We start from the raw sequence: 20,290 nt of genomic DNA, 5'->3' as shown, positions 1-20,290 counted from the left end.
AGCAATCTCACTAAATCAGGATAATCAAACATTGAATGTGATTCACACATCTTTTTTTTTTTTAAATTTTATTTATTAAATTTTTCAATTTTTACAATAGTTGAATTTCAAGTAATATAATTAATTACTATATATCATTGTATCTATCATTAATACAACTTAATTTATAAACAGTATATATTATAAATTATATATATTCAAAAGTTATAAATCCCTCCCCTTTTTTCAATTAATGATTTTTTTTTTTTTTTTAGAATCATTAAGTGATTCACCATCTTAATAAACTAATAGAAATAATGCTAATTATCCATCCTACTATTAAAGGAATCCTGCTTCACTGCAGCACATAAGAATCACCGAATATGATTCACAGTCTTAGTATATTAATAAAAATAATGCAACTTATTTATCTACTATTACAACAAACCTATCCCCTACCTCCCCCACCCCCCTCTCATGAGACCTGGATCCCCAATCTATCAAAATAATACAATATATTATTTCGTTAGACTTCTTTTTCTATTTGAATATAGCTCTCACATTTATCATTAAACTTTGCCCATTGATTTATTAATAGGGCCAATAATCTAAATTTCTCACAGACTATTCCCAGGCGTTCCCTCGTATCTCTTCATGTAGGTACATCTCACATACGCCATTGCTGAGCCAATGTCAATCTAGCTGCTATAAATGCCAAGTCCAGAAGTTTAGATTGGGAGGATGGTAAACCTTCTATTTTTATTCCCAATAGTGCCCTTTGGGCATTCAATTTAAGTGGGGTTTGAACCGTTTCCCTCATTTGCATGCATAAATCAGAATCGGATCGGTACACAGGTTAGTGAATTGGGCCGGAGGGAAATCAGGTCACAAAGGGCTTGCAAACCGATACATGATCGGTTTGCTTAGTGAATCTAGCCCATAGGTATAGAAAAAAATGTGAGGCATTAGCTTGCTTTCTTGGTAACACACACAAGAGGGCATCCGCTCAAAATCAGGGGTGGAAAATTTCATGGCGACACCAGGAAGTATTTCTTCATCGAAAGAGTGGTTGATCATTGGAACGAGCTTTCGATACAGGTAATCGAGGCCAACAGCGTGCCAGATTTTAAGAGTAAATGGGATGCCCATGTGGGATCCCTAAGAGGGTAGAGTTAAGGAGTTGGGTCGTTAGGAGTGGGATCTCTAGGAAAGCAAACCTAGGGGGGTGGGTCAGTTGGGTGGGCAGACTTGATGGGCTATGGCCCTTTTCTGCCGTCATTTTCTATGTTTTTTCTATGTTTCTATCTCTCAGGTTCATAATTTTGTCTCTTGAACTGGCCTTCATTAACAAATACAAGAAATAATCCATCTAGTAATGTTACATAATCCAATTTCATTATTTTACCTCTTGTTCTAGCAGAAGCCAAAGCATTTCAGAGGCCAATTTATCTGATCTTGAAGTGATATACAGGTACAGAGCAAGGAACACACAGGTTTCTGCAAAAAGAAAAATAAATATTTTATTCCAGAATTCATTTTTATTCTTTCCAACCCATTGAATGTAGGAAAGAATTATAGAGGAGGGGGTCAAGAATGTTATATTTGGGGCCAAAATAACCCTAAAAATTTGAAAGAATCGGATGAGACTTGGCATCTTGGAAAAAACAGTAAAAAGACGCATTGAGTTTGAAAATGGGTCACACTGGATCAGGCATCCCAGAGAAATAAGACTTTCCCTCCCCAAAAAGTCCAATGCTTTGGTAGCACAGAAAATATACGAGAAAAGTTTCTCAGCCCAACCAACTTCCTAAATTCTGAGTGCAAATTTGCAGAATCAAAATTCTCTGTTTCAACATTGTTTCAGCTCATTGATTGAACCATATCCACATCATTCTCTTCTTGGTTGGACTGAGAATATTATACTTACTGCTTTCAGGGCCCGGACACAGCAATTGAATGCAGGCAAAATTTTGTCATTTTTAAAAAAAATGATTTTCTCTTGTGTTATTGAGAACTAGTTCTTGTTATCTCCCTTGTGTGTACTGCATTGATTACCAATAATTTGATGCATTAAGCTCAAAATTATTGTATTGTTTTTTTAAAGTATTATCTGAGTATTCCAAGATCTCCAGCTATATTAAAGTAGCAGTTTTTCAGCAAGTGCCATTGACATCTTATCGCCCTGAGCTACCAGCACTGTCGGTGCTTTTATTTTTCTCATTTATAGCCTGCTTATTACCTAGAATTACAAAACAAACAGATATCAAATAACATTCTATACTTTTTTGTGGGATACCATTTTGGAAAACCACAACTGATCTGTAGCAGATCCAAATCTTTGGAATTCCTTGCTCGAGAACATTAGTAGAAACATTGCTAGAAAATTAGTAAAAACGAAACTGTTCAACCGATTTATTACCTAAGAATTTTGTCCGTTCATTCCCCTCTCCTATTCCGTTCATCATCTCTCCTATTCTGTACACTGATATTCATTGCTTCTACATTGTAACCTTTGTCGCTGATTGTCCAGCTTTTCTTATTGTATTTGCATTCTTTGTACTTGTATTCATTGATTCTACATTGTAACTATGTCGCTGATAAGAACATAAGAAGTTGCCTCCGCTGAGGCAGACCAGAGGTCTATCTTGCCCAGCGGTCCGCTCCCGCGGCGGCCCATCAGGCCTATTGCCTGAGCAGTGGTCCCTGACTATTTCTATAACCTACCTCTACTCCTATCTGTACCCCTCAATCCCTTTGTCCTCTAGGAAACTATCCAAACCTTCTTTGAAGCCCTGTAACGTGCTCCTGCCTACCACAGCCTCCGGAAGCGCGTTCCATGTATCCACCACCCTCTGGGTGAAAAAGAACTTTCTAGCGTTTGTTCTAAACCTGTCCCCTTTCAATTTCTCCAGCTCTTACTGTAAACTGCCTAGAACTTCCATGGCTTTGGCGGTACATAAGAAATAAAATTATTATTAATTATAATAATAGAATTGAACTTTTGGTCACTTAGAGAAAAAGTTTGTTTTTATTTATTTTTTAAACGTCAATTTGTGATGTTCATGTTTATTTTACATTTTGGTTGTATCATTTCATATCCACACACACCTATTTGACATCATTAGCAAATGTCACCTCCAGCACAAATTCAAAGACATTTCATGAGAAGTATTTACCAGTGATTTACATTTGAGCCTACCTGAGTGGGAAAACAGTTGGGCAGCGAGCTCGGGATGGTCAGTACAAATAGCCAACAGCTGCACAGTCAGATGGACAGTAGCCAAAGGTGAATCAGTAGCGAGGCAGCGGAACAGTACAGTGCCACTGAGAAGATTCTGGAAGCTTACATATGAAAGATCATAACATTAGACATGGTCCATAATTGGCAGACAGCATCAGGTCTTCAGAATTCTAAGTAGAGATTAAACACTGAGCTCAATGTACTAAGCATTTTCCGAAGTGATCATTTTAGGAAGTACTTGAGCATGTCAAACATCTAACTATCAAGTAGGCTTCTACAGAATTGCCCAGAGTTCTATGCACATAAGAAGTAGGGACATAAAACACTGAAAACCTGTGCATTTTACCTGAATAATAATTCATCAGTAGCATTTACAGCCAGCTCCACCATGACTCTAAGGCTTTGGTTCACAGTACGGATTCGCTGACAACCCACAACAGCGATGGACAAATCCAATAGTTGAAGTATTTTTTTAAACAAAGAATGCTGAGTTTGGGTCTCAGTTGCTTCTTGTGGCCTGGGAGAACCTGGTTTATTAACACACTGATCATTGTACGCATAAGCCTTTGCCATTTTCAGAGGCAAAATATCCCCAGCAATGCTATCCTTCTTCAAACCAGAAGAAAGCAAAGTACAAACAACTTCTTGACTGTAAGACACTAAATAATAAAGGACACTTAGCGAAGCAAGGGCAGTTTCTTCCAAATTAGACAAACGATCATCTGTACTGGAGGCTATGCTTCTCAAAGTGCTTGAAGATGACAGGGACTGGTTTTCTGAAGGACTGGTCCTGGACTTCTCCACAGCTTGCAATGCATGAAAATATAGGCCGATGTGGTGTTCCACCAGGGGGAGCAAGTGTACAGCACCCGGCAGTTTATAGAGTTTGCTCATTCGAAATAAGCCTCTGCAGTCTTCGGCCACTTCCTTGTGCGAGAATCCTTTGTCCATCGCAATCAAGTTGAGTCCAGTTACTGCAAGCTTCTGAGCTTCTCTTAGGGATGAAAGAGGAGTTTCACCCTTGGAAAAATTTGCCCTGATGTCGGATGCTCCTGTAGATTCACTAGTTGAAAAAACATTAAAGAAAAATAAATAAAAACACACAAACCCCCCCCCCCCCCCCCCCAATGATCTGCACCATTATTCTTTAACCTGTAACTAACAGTTGTTTTCCGTAGACAGCAAGCCTAATTAGACACACAAGTAGAACAGCTGTCTCAGAACTTAGGACATAGTGTAACAAGTGGCTCTTCCACTACATTAAATCTGTAGATTAGCCCATTGTTACTATGGCCTTGGGAGCCTTTATAAATTTTAAGATCAAGGGTGGTTGATCGCTGGAATAGTCTTCCACTACAGGTAATTGAGGCCAACAGCATGCCTGATTTTAAGACAAAATGGGATCGTCACGTGGGATCTCTTCACAGAGAAAGGTAGGGGAAGGGTTATTGGGGTGGGCAGACTGGATGGGCCGTGACCCTTATCTGCCGTCTGTTTCTATGTTTCTATCTTAGGACAGGTGTTGAACAAAGGTGGGGTACAAAACGTTCTCGTGAAGCAGAGCCATTGCTTTATTAAATATTTTTCCCAGCTGCAGCAATCTTGGGTTGGGGGGCGGACTATCTTCTTCTTTGTGACTGTACAGTGCTGCATACGTCTGGTAGCGCTATATAAATAATTAATAGTAGTAACCATAAACCTGTGTTCTGGCCAATCATTGCAGAAAACTGCACAGCTCCAAGTTTCAAAGAACTATGAGAAGCTTAGATTTGGAAGTCTCTACCCTACATTTAAATGATAACACTCTATGGCTAATATGCCTTCAATGTTTTTTATCCAGCCTCAATATTCACGAGTCAAAATTAAAGTAGAACAGGATCTGGATATATTTCACATTCATCGTTGTTTTTAACTGTTTTCAAAGGACGCCTCAGCCCCACCACTGTATTTATCTCACTTTTGCACTTTATATTTATTCACTTTACAATATTTATTTTATAATATTTAAATATTTATTGAATTAAGGAAAGACACTAATAAGCACTCGAATGGACAGCCAATGATGAGGCACCACGTAATTCTTCCCGCAGTTGTGAGATAAATACAGCGGTGGAGTGGTGGGGCTGAGGCGTCCTTTGAAAACAGTTAAAAACATAAGCAGTGCCTCCGCCGGGTCAGACCATAGGTCCATCCTGCCCAGCAGTCCGCTCCCGCGGCGGCCCAAACAGGTCACGACCTGTCTGAATCACTAGAAGGGGCTCCCTTGCCACCTTGGTTTCCCATTGAGTCCTATCTTCCCATCGAAGTCCTAACCCTCCGGTCTTGCACATGCACGACCTGGTTGGGTTTCTATACTTATTACCTGGTTAGCTTTCTATACCTGTGTTACATCCCAGCACCTCTCTCAGTATCCCACGATCCCTTTATCCCTCAGGAATCCGTCCAATCCCTGTTTGAATCCCTGTACCGTACTTTGCCTGATCACTTCCTCCGGTAGCGCATTCCAGGTGTCCACGACCCTTTGGGTGAAAAAAAACTTCCTTGCATTTGTTTTGAACCTATCTCCCTTCAGTTTCTCCGAATGCCCCCTCGTACCTGTTGTCCCTTTCAGGACCGGAGGACCGGAGTTCCCTACCCGTGATCTAGGAGAACTTTTGAGAAAATCTACCAATCAAGTCCAAACTTGTTGAGAAGCCCTCCCCACCTCCATTCAGGTCCAAACAGTTGAGAAGCCCTCCCCACCTCCCTTACTTCATTCTGTTGTGTCATATTACACTTGCAACTTCCTGAAAATGCTTTGAATTGGGTAATGTACAACAAACTTCACAAATCTGAAATTTTTTTATCTAACTAGTAGGCTAAGCAGGAAATGTTTTCTACTGTAGTCCTTTGTTGTGGAATAAGCTACCGGGCAATCAGTGACAGAATTTTCCAGATTCAAAAAGCAGTTAAAAAAAAAAGAGATATATATGATGAATGTGAAATATATCCAGGTCCTGTTCTACTTTAATTTTGACTACATTTAAATGATGGCACATATGTAAAATAGCAAACAGCAACCGAGAAATCAGGTTCATTATAGGGAGGCAACCTTGCTTTTTTTCTATTTCACTAGTATTAGGTTTAAAAACAGTTCTAAATGGAAAAGATATTCCAAGAAAAGAAGTCGCAACAACTTTTGGAGGTAACGGAACATGTCAAAACTGCCGGTAGTGTCTTCTAAGAGGTACCGATGCTAATTCATTTCGTAGTATGACATGAAATAGATATGTGATGGCTTGATGGTCAATCTTGATCAAATAAGTATAGCACTATTTATTAATCTACTTGTATACTTACAAACTAAAAACATTTTGCTGCAACATGAAACCAGGTAAAGGGTCAGGACTGCTGCTAAGAAGATGGTACAGACCTAATGACCCTGGAGTTTTGGGCTGTTTCATCAAAGCATTCAATAAAATGGAACCTGTGGAGGTATAGAATTAATGGTAAAAGATGTACCAACTGCAATTTATAAATTCTAAGAGACCATATGACATTGGAATGGGACGATTCATCATGGCCATTTCATCGCTGAAACGGCCGCACCAAATCGTCCTCTCCAGGGCACTGTTGGTGCCTCTCCTCCTTTCCACCCCAGTGCCGTATTAAGAGGGGGTGGGGGAGTGGACCATCCCTTTCTCCTCTCTGCCCCAGTGTCGTATTGCAGAACTATTGACAGGAATTGCTGGTGCCATTTTGAACTCAATGCTCCTGGGATGACAGAATAGCACTGCTTGTGAGGTTGATCATACCCCACAAGAGTGACTAACCTGGGGTATTGAGTTCCCACAAGTAAGTCAACCCCCCCATCCCCCACAAAATACCAAGACAAGTTCTGTGGCAGGAAAGTTTCATGCAGTCCATATAATACAATATCATGCGCTTGGTCAGAGGTCCCAGGAACACAAGCACATAATATATGGATGGCAAAACTCTCTTGGTTTTAGTCAGCTTTTTGAGATTTAAACAAGGACTTATGAAAGATCCTACAATAAAATATACTTTCAATCTGAAATGACACATTTTCATTACCCAAAACTGTAAACATGTATGAGCTGGGTGTAATAAAATCTTATATACTGTTGTGTCACACATAAAAGAAAAGCTTATTTTCTGTATTTTTTGTTTTGTTTACCTTGAGTATTTTGCCTTCGAAAAGGACCGTGAGAAATGCTTCTCTGTATCATCTCTACTTTGACTTCTTTAATTTCAAGGCACTGACCTTTGTCATCTACAACAAAAGCACAAAGAAACCGCTTACACATATAGTCAACCCAGATCCAATAATAGCAACCAGTTATTCAGGCATTAACATGGAACTTCTACCACTGGATGAAGCAGAAGGGCCACTACCATCGTCGCGCTTGGACTGGGCTGGTGAGACTTTCTTTATTTTGGATTTATTCAGAATACTGCTGCGAAGCTGATCTTTGGAAAACGTAAATTTGGCCATGTGACCCCTTTGCTTCGGAGTCTTCATTGGCTCCCGGTTTATTTTAGAACTCAATTTAAATGCGCTTGTATTTCTTTTAAAATTCTACATGGTATCTTTAATCCTCTTAGTCCTTTATTTTGGAATGTTTACCGATTCTCCTTTGCAAGAGGTATCCAACAATTTAAACTCTCCCTTCCTTCTAAAAAAGGGATTAAAGGAGTCAAGATCTTCAGTCAATCTTTGGTCTTTAAACTCTCTCAACTCTGGAATGATCTGGAGCAATGGGGTCACAAGGAGCAGTGTGGGTTTGAACCCACAACCTCAGGGTGCTGAAGCTGTAGTTTTAACCAGTGCCACACTCTCCATCTGCACTCCTGCTGGTCTGGGTTTTGGCCAGGTGCTAGTGACCTGGATTGGTCACCATGAGAATGGCCTACTGGGCTTGATGGACCATTGGTCTGACCCAGTAAGGCTGTTCTTATGTTCTTATAATCTGATCAATCAGAGCCACCACTTGCACCAAACTACCCTTTCTTGTTTTTGCACGGTGATTTCGGAGGGGAGGCCACAAGTGCTTGGGGCTCAATGAGATGTTAAGCCTTCAAGAGTGACAGCAGCTCACCTTCTCCTGCCCCTCACCCAAAGCAGTCTGGGAGTCCTACATGAGTCTACATGAGCATTCATAGGTCCAGCAATGGGGAAAAACCAAGCAATGATGCCTCCAGGTAAACCCATGGGTTTTTTTTTCCTTGCATTTCCCATAGGAATTTTTTTTCCAAACTGTTTATTCAAAGACAATTAAAAAAAAAAAAAATACAGAACAGGTAAAACCATGATTACATATAACATCCAACAGTAGGGTTAACAATAGCCAGTGAAAGCTGAGAATTACAAATGGAACCCTGATCTTGTTCCTTATAACCGGGGTTCAGGCCAGTGAAAGAAAATCCCCCCACCCCCACCAAACCTATCCCCTCCAGAAAAATTTTAAGAGATATTATATTATGTTATATGTATTATTTCATATAAATATGGGGGGGAGAGGGATGGGGTTAAATCTCATTTCTTTAGCACTCTCCAGACCAGTAGAGGTTAACTTTACGAATGGGTATATATCTAATCATGACCAGCAGGTGGAGACTGAAAACAAAACTTTGGGACAGTATATCCTAGCCCCTCCTCTCTATTTCCCTCAGTCTTCTTTCAGTCTCCAGCAGGTGTGAGTGATCTGTGCCCATCTCCCTTGGTAGGGCTGTTGGAATTTGTTTAGGGGTTTATTGTCCCTGTTTTTGGCCGGACGGAGCTTGGTCGGGCCCTGTTTGGGGGTTCGTCCGACCTCGGGGGTGTCAAACCCGGCGGGTCACGAGCGGGGTCCCTCCCCCCACTTCCTCCACCTCCCCACATTTTTTTAGAGGAGCCTCAGCAGTAAGCCTTGCCCCCTAAGTCAAGCAAGGCATATTGCTTCGAGAGCCTGTGGAGTCTGTTCGGTAAAAAAAAAAAAAAAAAAAAAAATCCTGAGGTAGTGCTGGTCTGAAGGGTTGTTTCCCTTTAAGAAAACTGTATTTTACTGTATTTTTTCATGTAACCGGCACTTTTTTATAGCTAGGTCGCGTATGGAGCAATTGTGCCCTTCTCCGGGGGAGTAGGACACATTTGAGTCCAGCCGCGAGGCACTCATGGCCGGCCTGAACTCGGCGGTTTGGGTCGGTGAGGTGGTGGAGCTCCGTCGGCAGCGGCTGCAGGCGCCCAGAGCTCCCCGCCGATGGTGCCTCGCGAGTCGGCAGGGAACGGTGGGGAAGCCCGGTCTTCTCCGTCCGCCCACGGAGGGATTCCCCAAACCGCCGACGGTCGGGTTTTAGAGGATTCCCTCTCAGCTGATTTTTTGACAGCTGATGCCGGCTTGCCTGCTTTAGCGGCTGAGACTATTCAGGTTTCTCAGCCGCTTCAGGCTATGGAGGGAGCTTTTTTGGCGGGAAAACCGCCATCTTCTCTGTCTGGCCCCTCCATTTTGTCTTCCACCTCAGGTGACCTTCCCCCTGTTTTGACTATGCAGGGGCAAGGTTCTGCTGGGTCCCCTGCTGTGGCAGGGAGTCCCTTGGGACCCTCGGGGGGTTTTTTCTCCTGAATTTTTCTTTTCTTTATGCAGAGCCTATTATCAGGCGGCTGGGGGTCCCGGTTGCGCCCAGGGGGTTTCGGGGGGTGGGTTTTCCTCCGCGCTCCCTGCGGCTTTGCCTCTCTCGTCTGGTGTGACGTCCCCTCCACCGCCTCCCTTGTCCAAGCGTCCGCGGGTGTCGTGGGATGAGAATTTGTGGTCGGAGGAACGGGTCGGTCTGGAGGAGGACCTGGACCCTTCTGAGGAGTTCCAGGACTCTCTGGAGGGGACGGAAGCTGGCGGCGGGTTGTCGGATTTCCCGTTCTCCAGTGACGAGGCGTCCGTGGTGCGCCTTTTTCAGAAAGATGAGCTACCTGACCTTATTCAGCAGGTTTCTTCGGTTTTGCGTTTTAAGGACGCGCCGCCGGAGACTCCGCGTGTGGGGGACCCCCTGTTACGGGGGATCCGTTCCGTTTCCCGCTCTTTTCCTATGCATCAGGATATTCGGGATATTATTCTGGAGCAGTGGAAAACGCCGGAGACGCCGTTTCGGCTGGCGCGCAGCATGGCTCGCCTGTATCCCATTCCTGAAGGGGATCGGGCTACGTTAGCTTCGCCAGTCGTGGATGCGGTAGTCTCGGCAATTTCCAAGCGGCATACCGTGCCTGTTGAGGGCGGTTCTGCCTTGCGGGACTCTGAGGAGCGCAAATTGGAGAGCATCCTTAAGCAAAATTTTCAGGTCTCTGCCTTTGGGGTCCAGGCGGCTATTTGTGGGGGACTGGTCGCTCGCGCCGTGTTTCGGTGGGCGGAGCGGGTCTTGGATCGAGAGTCTGACGACTGGTCTCTGGTGGATCAGGAGGTGGCGCAGATTGAGATGGCGGCCTCATTCCTCTCAGATGCTCTATAGGACTTGGTGCGGATCTCGGCTAAGTCTATGGCTTTTGGCGTGGCCGCAAGGCGTGTGTTGTGGCTGCGCGCTTGGGCGGCGGATGCTGCGTCCAAAGCTAAGCTTACTAAATTTCCCTTTCGGGGGTCGTTTTTGTTTGGAGAGGACTTGGATAAGTTGATTCAGACTCTGTCGGACTCGAAAGTTCCCCGTCTGCCGGAGGACCGTGCCCGCCCGGTGTCTCGGGGGGGGTGCGGCCCGGGGGCGTTTGCGGGATTTTCGCAAGTATCGCCCTGGGCGTGGGGCTGCTTCTTTCCAGTCTCCGGGATTTTCCCGGGGTCGGTTCTTCCAGCGCATGCAGCCCTTTCGGGGGGCCCGTCGGGGGGCAGGGAATCCCTCCGCCGGTTCCCCCGCTTCCCGTCCTGCACAATGACGCCTTGCCGGCGCCCCCTTTGGTTCCGGTGGGGGCTCGGCTGCGCGAATTTTTCCCCAAATGGGCCGAGATCACGTCCGATCAGGGGGTCCTGGAGGTGGTGCGGGACGGTTATGCCCTGGAGTTCGCCCGCTCTCTGCCGGATTTTTTTCCTCGCTTCTCCATGTCAGACTCCGGGGAAGACGCAAGCTTTTCGCCAGACCCTTCAGCGCTTGCTAGATCTCAGGGCAGTTGTTCCGGTGCCCTCTCCAGAGTGGGGCACGGGCAGGTACTCCATTTACTTTGTGGTGCCCAAGAAGGAGGGGACTTTTCGGCCCATCCTCGATTTGAAAGGGGTCAACAGGGCTCTCAAGATTCCCTCTTTCCGTATGGAAACTCTGCGGTCGGTCATTCTGGCGGTTCAGCCGGGGGAGTTTCTCACTTCTCTCGATCTGACGGAGGCCTACTTGCATGTTCCCATTCGGGCCTCTCATCAGCGTTTCCTGCGCTTTGCGATCTTGGGTCGGCACTATCAATTCTGTGCGCTTCCCTTTGGGCTGGCCACGGCTCCTCGGACGTTCACCAAGGTGATGGTGGTCGTCGCGGCAGCCTTGCGGTCGGAGGGCATCCTGGTACACCCCTACCTGGACGACTGGTTAATTCGGGCAAAGTCGTTGCAGGAAAGCTCCCGGGTTACTGCTCGGGTGGTGGAGTTTCTCTGGTCGCTGGGCTGGGTGGTCAACCTTTCCAAGAGTCGGTTGGTCCCGGCTCAGCGTCTGGAGTACCTAGGGGTGCTGTTCGACACCTCCTTGGGGAAGGTCTTCCTCCCAGAGGGCCGGGTGAGCAAATTGCAATCTCAGATTCGCCTGCTTTTGGCGTCCTTGGGCGCGAGATTTCCTCCAGGTCTTGGGGTCGATGGCGGCATCCCTGGACGTGGTGAGGTGGGCGCGGGCCCACATGCGTCCTCTCCAGTATGCTCTGCTCCGGAGGTGGTCTCCCCAGAGGCACGGGATGGATGTTCCGGTTCCCCTGCGAGGCTTGGCGCGCTGCAGTCTGCGTTGGTGGCTCCAGACCCCTCACCTGGTTCAGGGGGTGGGTCTGGATCTCCCGCAGTGGACGGTGCTCCTGACGGATGCGAGTCTCCTGGGTTGGGGGGCTCAGTGTTTGGGTCACTCAGCTCAGGGCACCTGGTCCGCGGAGGAGGCCGCCTGGTCGATCAACGTGTTGGAGACCAGAGCGGTCCGTCTGGCGCTGTTGGCTTTCCACTCCCTGTTGCTGGGCAAGTTGGTCAGAGTGCTGTCGGACTATGCCACGGCGGTGGCTTATGTCAATCGTCAGGGGGGCACCAAGAGCACTCAGGTGGCGCAGGAGGCGGCTCTGCTCATGGTTTGGGCGGAGTCCCATCTGCTGGACCTCTCGGCCTCTCATATAGCCGGAGTAGAAAATGTTCAGGCAGACTTCCTCAGTCGTCACTTCCTAGATCCAGGAGAGTGGTGTCTCGGCGCCGAGGCGTTTCAGTTGATAGTGCAGGCTTGGGGGCAGCCCCTGATGGACCTGATGGCCACGGGTGGCAACGCCAAAGTGCCCCGCTTCTTCAGTCGTCGCAGGGACGGTCTGGCCGAGGGTCTGGATGCTCTGGTCCAGCAGTGGCCAACGAAGGGGCTGTTGTATGTGTTCCCTCCTTGGCCACTGGTGGGCAGAGTGCTTCTTCGCATTGTTCACCATCCGGGTTTGGTGGTGCTGGTGGCGCCGGATTGGCCTCGCCGTCCGTGGTATGCGGATCTGGTGAGGCACCTGGTAGCGGATCCTCTTCCTCTGCCTCTCTCGGACGACCTTCTGATGCAGGGTCCCATTCCCATGTTCGACCCGTCTCCCTTCTGTCTTACGGCGTGGCTCTTGAAAGGGGTCGCCTTAGCAAGAAGGGATATTCAGACAAGGTGATCTCTACTCTGTTGGGGTCCCGGAGGCTTTCTACCTCTCGGGCTTATGTGCGGGTTTGGCGTCTCTTTGAGGAATGGTGTCGGGCGCGGGGAGTGACCTCTTTTCGCGCTTCTCTGCCTCACATTCTAGAGTTCTTGCAGGATGGCCTGGATAGAGGCCTGGCTTGGTCTTCTCTCCGGGTTCATCTTGCGGCCCTGTCGGCCTTTCGAGGGTTGGTGTCAGGTCAGCGTTTTATCGGCTCTTCCTGATGTGATTCGGTTTTTGCGGGCGGCCAAGTTGCTTAGGCCTCCCCTACGGCCCTCGGTTCCCTCTTGGGATCTTAATCTGGTTCTCTCTGTTTTGGTGCGTCCGCCTTTCGAGCCCTTGGACGTCTGTTCTTTGAAGGACCTTACTTTGAAGGCGGTCTTTTTGGTGGCCATTACTTCTGCTAGGCGTGTTTCTGAGCTGCAGGCTTTCTCTTGTAGGGCTCCCTTCTTGGAGTTTTCTAGGGAGCGGGTCGTCTTGCGGCCTGTTCCTTCCTTTCTGCCGAAGGTTGTTTCTCCTTTTCATGTCAATCAATCGGTGGTTCTCCCGGTCTTGGGTGGTCGGGAGGGCTCTTCTGAGCAACGGCAGCTGCGCAAGTTGGATGTCGGTCGGGTCCTTCGCTCTTATGTGCAGCGGACCCAGGAATTCCGGAAGTCCGATCATCTCTTTGTCCTCCTGGCGGGTCCTCGTCGGGGAGCTGGCGCTTCTAAGGCTATTATTGCGCGCTGGATCAAAGAGACGATTGCTTCCGCTTATCTTCTGAAACAGCAGCCTATTCCGGAGTTTCTCAAGGCTCATTCCACTCGGGGTCAGGCGGCTTCTTGGGCTGAGTCGTCGCTCGTGCCTCCAGTGGATATTTGTAAGGCTGCGGTTTGGTCCTCCTTACATTCCTTTGTTCGTCATTATCGGGTTGATGTGCAGGCGCGTCGGGACGCAGTGTTCGGTGAGCGTGTACTGGTATCAGCCCTTCGGGGGTCCCGCCCGTGAGAGGGACTGCTTTGGTACGTCCCATTCGTAAAGTTAACCTCTACTGGTCTGGAGAGTGCTAAAGAAGGAGAAATTAGGTTCTTACCTGCTAATTTACTTTCTTTTAGCTTCTCCAGACCAGTAGAGGTCCCCACCCTGTCTGTTGTTGTTGTTGTTGGGGCTGTTGCGCGGGCAGTTTTTGGTTTTTGCTGCGGGTTCTAGTATTTTTCTAGGGCCGGGGAGAATTGAAGAACAGCGGCTGTGGCTCGGCTGGCTTAGCTGGCGAGCTGTGGGGACATTCTTCCTTCGGGAATTTCTCCTCTGCATTTTCCAACAGCATTTTGGGTATGTTATTTGTTACTCCTTTCGGAGTATTGTTTTTTCTCTCTGTTTTTTTTTCCAGTTCTTGGTTCTGCTTGGCTATTCGGCAGACTGAGGGAAATAGAGAGGAGGGGCTAGGATATACTGTCCCAAAGTTTTGTTTTCAGTCTCCACCTGCTGGTCATGATTAGATATATACCCATTCGTAAAGTTAACCTCTACTGGTCTGGAGAAGCTAAAAGAAAGTAAATTAGCAGGTAAGAACCTAATTTCTCCTTTCAGATGAAGTTATAGAATTTCAAGTGATGTATTAATTCAATTGTTGATGTAAATTATAAATGAATAAAGATTTAAAAAAAAACAAAACAATGAAATGATAACAAGTTTGGCTGAGCTTCAGTGGTCATCTTGGGCTCCTCACCCAACACTGGGAGTTTTAAGCCAATTTTCTACTGCATGTTATATGCTCAAGAAAAAAAAACCGATAGTCTCCCATCGAACATGTTTACAAACTTTCATTCATCATTACTCAGGTTCCCCCCCTCCGTGTTTAACCTCTTTTACCTACCATCACAACAAAAATCCTCAGCCAAATTCTCTCCAGGATGTTAGATACATGATCATGTGAAAAAGCGTCTTTTGTGCTTGATGACTAAGATGCCCTTCCAGAAGCTCCTCTATCCAGCATTCCCAGCCTGTGTTAGTCTACTGAGCAGAGATCAGGTTCAGAAATTTGACCTGGGTTTCCTACAGAACAGCATATGGCAGTCCCATAAGTCACCAAGCAAGAGCAAAATATTTGTAATTGACAAGAAAATTCCAAGTGTGTCTTTTTGCATCATGTTTTGTACTAAGAACACAAGACCTGCCATGCTAGAATAGACAAACAGAATGCTGGGCCTGATGGACCTTATAAAAGTGTCCGACCCAGGTCACAAGCACCTGGCAAGATACCAAGAAGAAAAACAGGAGTGCAGTGGATTTCACTGAGCCATCTTAATAATGGCTTATGGACTTCTCTTTTAGGAAATTATCCAAACCTTTTTTAAACCCTGCTAAGATAAACGCTTTCACTAAATTGTCCAGGAACTAATTCCAGAGTTTAATTACCTATTGAGTAAAGAAATATTTTCTCCAGTCTGTTTTTAATCTACTACTTAGTAGTTTCATTGCACACCCCCTAGTATTTGTGGAGAAAGAGAAAACAAGTGATTCACATCTACTCATTTCACTTAACTCAGTATTTTATAGGCCTCTATCATATCTCCCCTGAGCAGTGTCTTCTCCAGGCTGCAGAGCCCTAGCCTCTTTAGCCTTTCTTCATAGTACAGTTGTCCCATCTCTTTTACCATTTTCATCGCCCTTCTCTGTATCTTTTTTACCGTAATTCCTCTGTATCTTTTGTGAGGTGCGGTGACCAGAACTGCACACAGTATTTGAGGTGCATCCACACCATAGAGCAATTCAAAGTCATAACGGTTTCATCTTTGTTTTCCATTCCTTTCCTGATAATTCCTAACATTTTATTTGCTTTCTGAACTGCTGATTCAATGTATCCTCAATGATGGATGATACCTACTGTAGATCCTTTTCCTGGGTGTCGACTCCTAATGTGGAACCCTGCAACACGTAGCTATAGTTCAGGTTCCTCTTTCCCACATGCATCACTATATACTTGTTTCCATTAAACGTCATCTGCCATTTTGTCGCCCAGTCTCATAATGTCCTCTTAATTTTTTTTTATCAATAGCTGGTGTATGCTTATTTTAATTAGTATACTCTAAATAGTGTGTGTAATTACCAAACAAAAAGGAATGATAAAAACAAACAAAAAAAAAAAAACACAATATTTTTTTTTTAAAAAAGCTCTGATGCAATGAAACAAATTATCCCTAAAAAAATATGTTTAGGTTTATTTGAATATACCACAGGTCAAGGCGGTTTACAATAGAGAATGACAAGGTGACAAAATTCATCACCGTCCCCGTCCCTGCGGATAACCGCGGGAAATAATCCCATGTCATTTTTTTAGTGTCTATTTCAGCCTCAGTCCTTCTACACCAGCATTCTTCAAAGCAAAGCTTGTGGGTCAGTGGTTGTGGCCATTCATACTCTGATTCTTCCCGCTCTCCTTAAAGAATGACATGAAGATGGTGGGACAGGAACGGTGATGAATTTTGTCACTGTGTCATTCTCTAGTTTACAATTGTACCTTGCAACCTGCATTTTAAAATGCTCTATGCTTAGTTAAGGAAAGACTTAACAATTTTACAGCTTTCACTGTTCATTTCTCTGTGAATACTGGAGCAGATACAATAACCTCTTACCTTCCTTTCTTAAAGAAGATTGCCTGGGGAGCTGTACTGTTGACGCAGCTGCTTTGGGAGATGCATCAGCGATGAAGGACTCCTTGGTAGGAAAACAGGTTTTCTCGGTCTGCGGGGAAGAGCAGCCTTCTGTTTTCACGGGGCTCTTCTTAGGACTAAACAAAGATCGAATGATATGTTTGTACAAAGCAATAGTTCTTTTGCACACATTTCATAATATCAATAGGCAAAATGACTGCAAATCCATGCACTCACACATTTTTTAATTCAACATTTCTATGAAAATGATAAAGATATTTTGTCATAAGTCGCAAGCAACAATATGATATGATCATCAACAGTATGCAAATTCTGTTATTTTTGTTTGGGGGAGGTGAATTTTCTATATTTTCTAACTCTCCTCAGTGACCAAGTCCATGTGGATAAGAAAAAAAAATCAAGTAAATATCATATAAAAAAGACTAAAAATTAAATATCAGATGGAGAAGGAGGAAGAAAATTTGGCAGAACAGGCCTAAACCATGAAAATCTCTGAAGAATCTAATTGCCCTGACACAGTGAAGCGCTGCATCAGATGGTATGAATGCAGGAAATTCCAGGCATGCTCAGAAAAACCCAGAAAGGCTTTTCCAGAACCCTGGATTGTGAAAAATTGCAGGCGGACCTTAGGAAATTGGAAGACTGGGCATCCAAATGGCAGATAAAATGTAATGTGGACAAATGCAAAGTGATGCACATTGGGAAGAATAACCTGAATCACAGTTACCGGATGATAGGGTCCACCTTGGGGGTTAGCGCCCAAGAAAAGGATCTGGATTTCATTGTAGACAATATGATGAAACCTTCCACCCAATATGCGGGGGTGGCTAAAAATGCAAACAGGATGTTGGGAATTATTAAAAAAGGGATGGTTAACAAGCCTAAGAATGTCATAATGCCCCTTTATCGCTCCATGGTGCGACCCCATATGGCGTATTGGGTTCAATTCTGGTCTCCTTATCTCAAGAAAGACATAGTGGCGCTAGAAAAGGTTCAAAGAAGAGTGTGGTGAGATTGCGTTCCATCATTTGGGTAGGAAGTGTGAGCGGTAGTGTTTGCGGGCACTTTCCGGGAGGAGGGTTCGTGCCGGTGGGATGGACAATCTTCTCTCTGCTTGTGATCGTAGGCGTTGGTTGGGAGTGACTGTTGGGTTTTTTTGCCATTTAGGATGGCTCCAGCCACGTAGGTTGGCTCCAGAAAAAAAAAGAGGATGGATTACGATATCCGGGTTTTACTTCCATTGAAAGCAATGGAAGTAAAACCCAGATGTCTCAATCCGTCCTCCTTTTTCTGGAGCCATATGGTAACCCTAACTCAGAACATCTATTTCACCTCAGGAATGAACCAAAACTGAAGAAGAAATAAAAAGAAAACTTACATATACTAAGATGCAGATTAGCGTGTGCTAACCCCAGCGCTATTCGAAAAAACTAACGCCAGCTCAATGGAGGCGTTGGCGTCTAGCACAGCTTAGTAAATGAATTAAAAATAATGTCGTATTTTAAGGCACTATCTATTCGATTACCATATTTCCAGCACATACCTGACATATGGAATGAGCGCTGGAACTGGCTTATTCATTCTTTCAGAGCTTTGGAGTTTGGTTCGTAACTCATTCATCTCAGCATCTTTAAAATGCAGCTCAGCTTGCAGCGACTTCAACTTCAATGAAAACAAAGTGGGATAATCAATCATTCAGTACGTCAGAAGCACAAATACATTTAATGGAATTATGGTTTGTCGCATACAAAACTCAATTTTATTAAGATATTTGCCCCCCCAAAAAGTAAACTAAGGAGAGAAGTTACTACTGTGGGTTAAGGGAATGATGGATGAGTTTTGCCCTTTAATGCAAGTAAACAGCAAAAGTGTGCATCGTTTAAGGTACCGTTGACTCCACAAAAATGAGATTGAAACACGCAAACGGAATAATCTAGCTTTAAATTAAACTCTGCAAGCTGTTACTTCAGGAGAACAGAGTTGGCAATGTTTTTCCAGCCTAGGAACATGTGACCCGACACACACAAGTGCTATCTTAAAGGGGCTGGAGCTGTATAAATAAGAGTGCAGAAGTCCTTTATTATACGGGCTGGATTCTCCCCTGTTTCCCTCCAGGATCCACCTTCTCCATTTCTCTCCTAGCTTGTATTCCCCACCAGCAGCACTGAGTAGGTTCAGTCCTCAGCTTTCTCTGCCTTTTCTCCATGGTGAATACTAGTGCTGCCCGATTCAGGAAAAAAAAATTTCGATTCGATTCAGCCTATTGAATTGGTTTTTTTGATTTTCCTGCCCAATTGGGTGTTTTTATCAAACATCCTGGTGGGTTTATTTTATAAACAGTCCTAGATCAATCAGCAGTAAAGCTACTCACACACAGCAAAAAGGCCACCAGTAGACCTAGAGAGATACAACTGGCTCATACAAGGAGACGAAGACTTAATATCTCAAGTGCCCAAAGCTGGTGACCAGGGCAAATCGTAGTCACTCAGCTTATATCAGGGCTCTCATTGATACAACGTCTTATTTTCTCTATGAGCAGTATATCTATAAAGTTGTAAAATTGTATAATTATATACACATTGATTTATGCTGTAAGATACTTAGCTCAGGCCATAAATCACGCCCGGCTTCCTCCATTGTATACGCATTAACTTATGCTTTAAAGTACTTAGCTCGGGTCATAAATCACGCCCCGCTTTCCTCTTCACCCCCTTTGTCCTCTCCTACCCACAATGGCGCTGTGGTGTAAACAAAATAAACAAACAAAAAAGACTTTTCCTCTCTCTGTTAAATCCTAGCTCACGTTCGTGGTCCAACACCAGCTCTGGAAGGATACACATTTCAAATTTGACATATTGTAATCACAAAACAGAAAATAAATATTTTTCCTGAATTGTTAATTATTAATATATGGGTGGGAGGGATGGGATTCTTTTATTTTTATATATTTGGAGGATTACAAATAAGATTGTCAAGTGATTAATTAATATATTTCTGAGTGATTATTGTACACTTGTTGTAATTTCTGAAAATGAATAAAGATTTAAAAAAAAAAATAAATAAATATTTTTCCTACCTTTTGTTGTCTGGTCATTTTTCAAATCATGTTGGTCCCAGGCTCCGGTTGTCTTTTGATCAGGCTCTCCTTCTTTCTCTGTGCTAACCATCCATCTTCCATTTCCCTTCCCTCCCCTAGAGGTCTGGCATCTTTCCTTTTCTCTGTCTCTATTCCCATAGCTGCAACAATGGACCCCACCATCCCCAAATCCACCATCCTTTTCTCAACTACCCTTTCATCCAGCATCTCTCCCTCCTTCCCCAACAGCTATCCCTTTCTCTTTCTAACTACCCTCCTATTCAGTATCTCTATCCCCCCCACACCAACCCTTGTGTCCAACTTCTCTCCCTTTCTATTCCTTCCCTCCCTAAATCCCATTGTCCACCATCTCTCTCCCTCTCCTATTTTTAGATCCATTATTTCTTCTATCCCTCCCCCATCTCCATGATCTCCCCCAAGTCCATCTCCCCCCCACCACCATCCATCTTCTCCCCTCCACCAAGTTCATCTCTCCCATCCCTCTTTTC

The 20,290-nt window shown here is 44.9% G+C and overlaps 1 protein-coding gene across 3 annotated transcripts in view; it reads right to left on the bottom strand.

Annotated features, from left to right (window-relative positions):
* ATRIP (ATR interacting protein) overlaps window positions 1-20,290 on the bottom strand; it is a 35,350-nt gene that overhangs the window by 7,427 nt on the left and 7,633 nt on the right. For all 3 annotated transcript variants that reach the window (XM_033926755.1, XM_033926756.1, XM_033926753.1), the window contains exons 5-11: window positions 18,249-18,367; window positions 16,667-16,821; window positions 7,398-7,493; window positions 6,560-6,686; window positions 3,567-4,283; window positions 3,179-3,321; window positions 1,385-1,476 (exon numbers count right to left, since the gene is read on the bottom strand). In XM_033926755.1, coding sequence (XP_033782646.1) covers window positions 1,385-1,476; window positions 3,179-3,321; window positions 3,567-4,283; window positions 6,560-6,686; window positions 7,398-7,493; window positions 16,667-16,821; window positions 18,249-18,367 — 1,449 coding nt within the window. The remainder of the gene's footprint in view (window positions 1-1,384; window positions 1,477-3,178; window positions 3,322-3,566; window positions 4,284-6,559; window positions 6,687-7,397; window positions 7,494-16,666; window positions 16,822-18,248; window positions 18,368-20,290) is intronic.

The sequence above is a fragment of the Geotrypetes seraphini genome, chromosome 17 (genome assembly GCF_902459505.1).
Source record: "Geotrypetes seraphini chromosome 17, aGeoSer1.1, whole genome shotgun sequence".
NCBI classification, from domain to species: Eukaryota; Metazoa; Chordata; class Amphibia; order Gymnophiona; family Dermophiidae; genus Geotrypetes; species Geotrypetes seraphini.
This window is presented reverse-complemented; position numbering and strand designations above follow the sequence as displayed.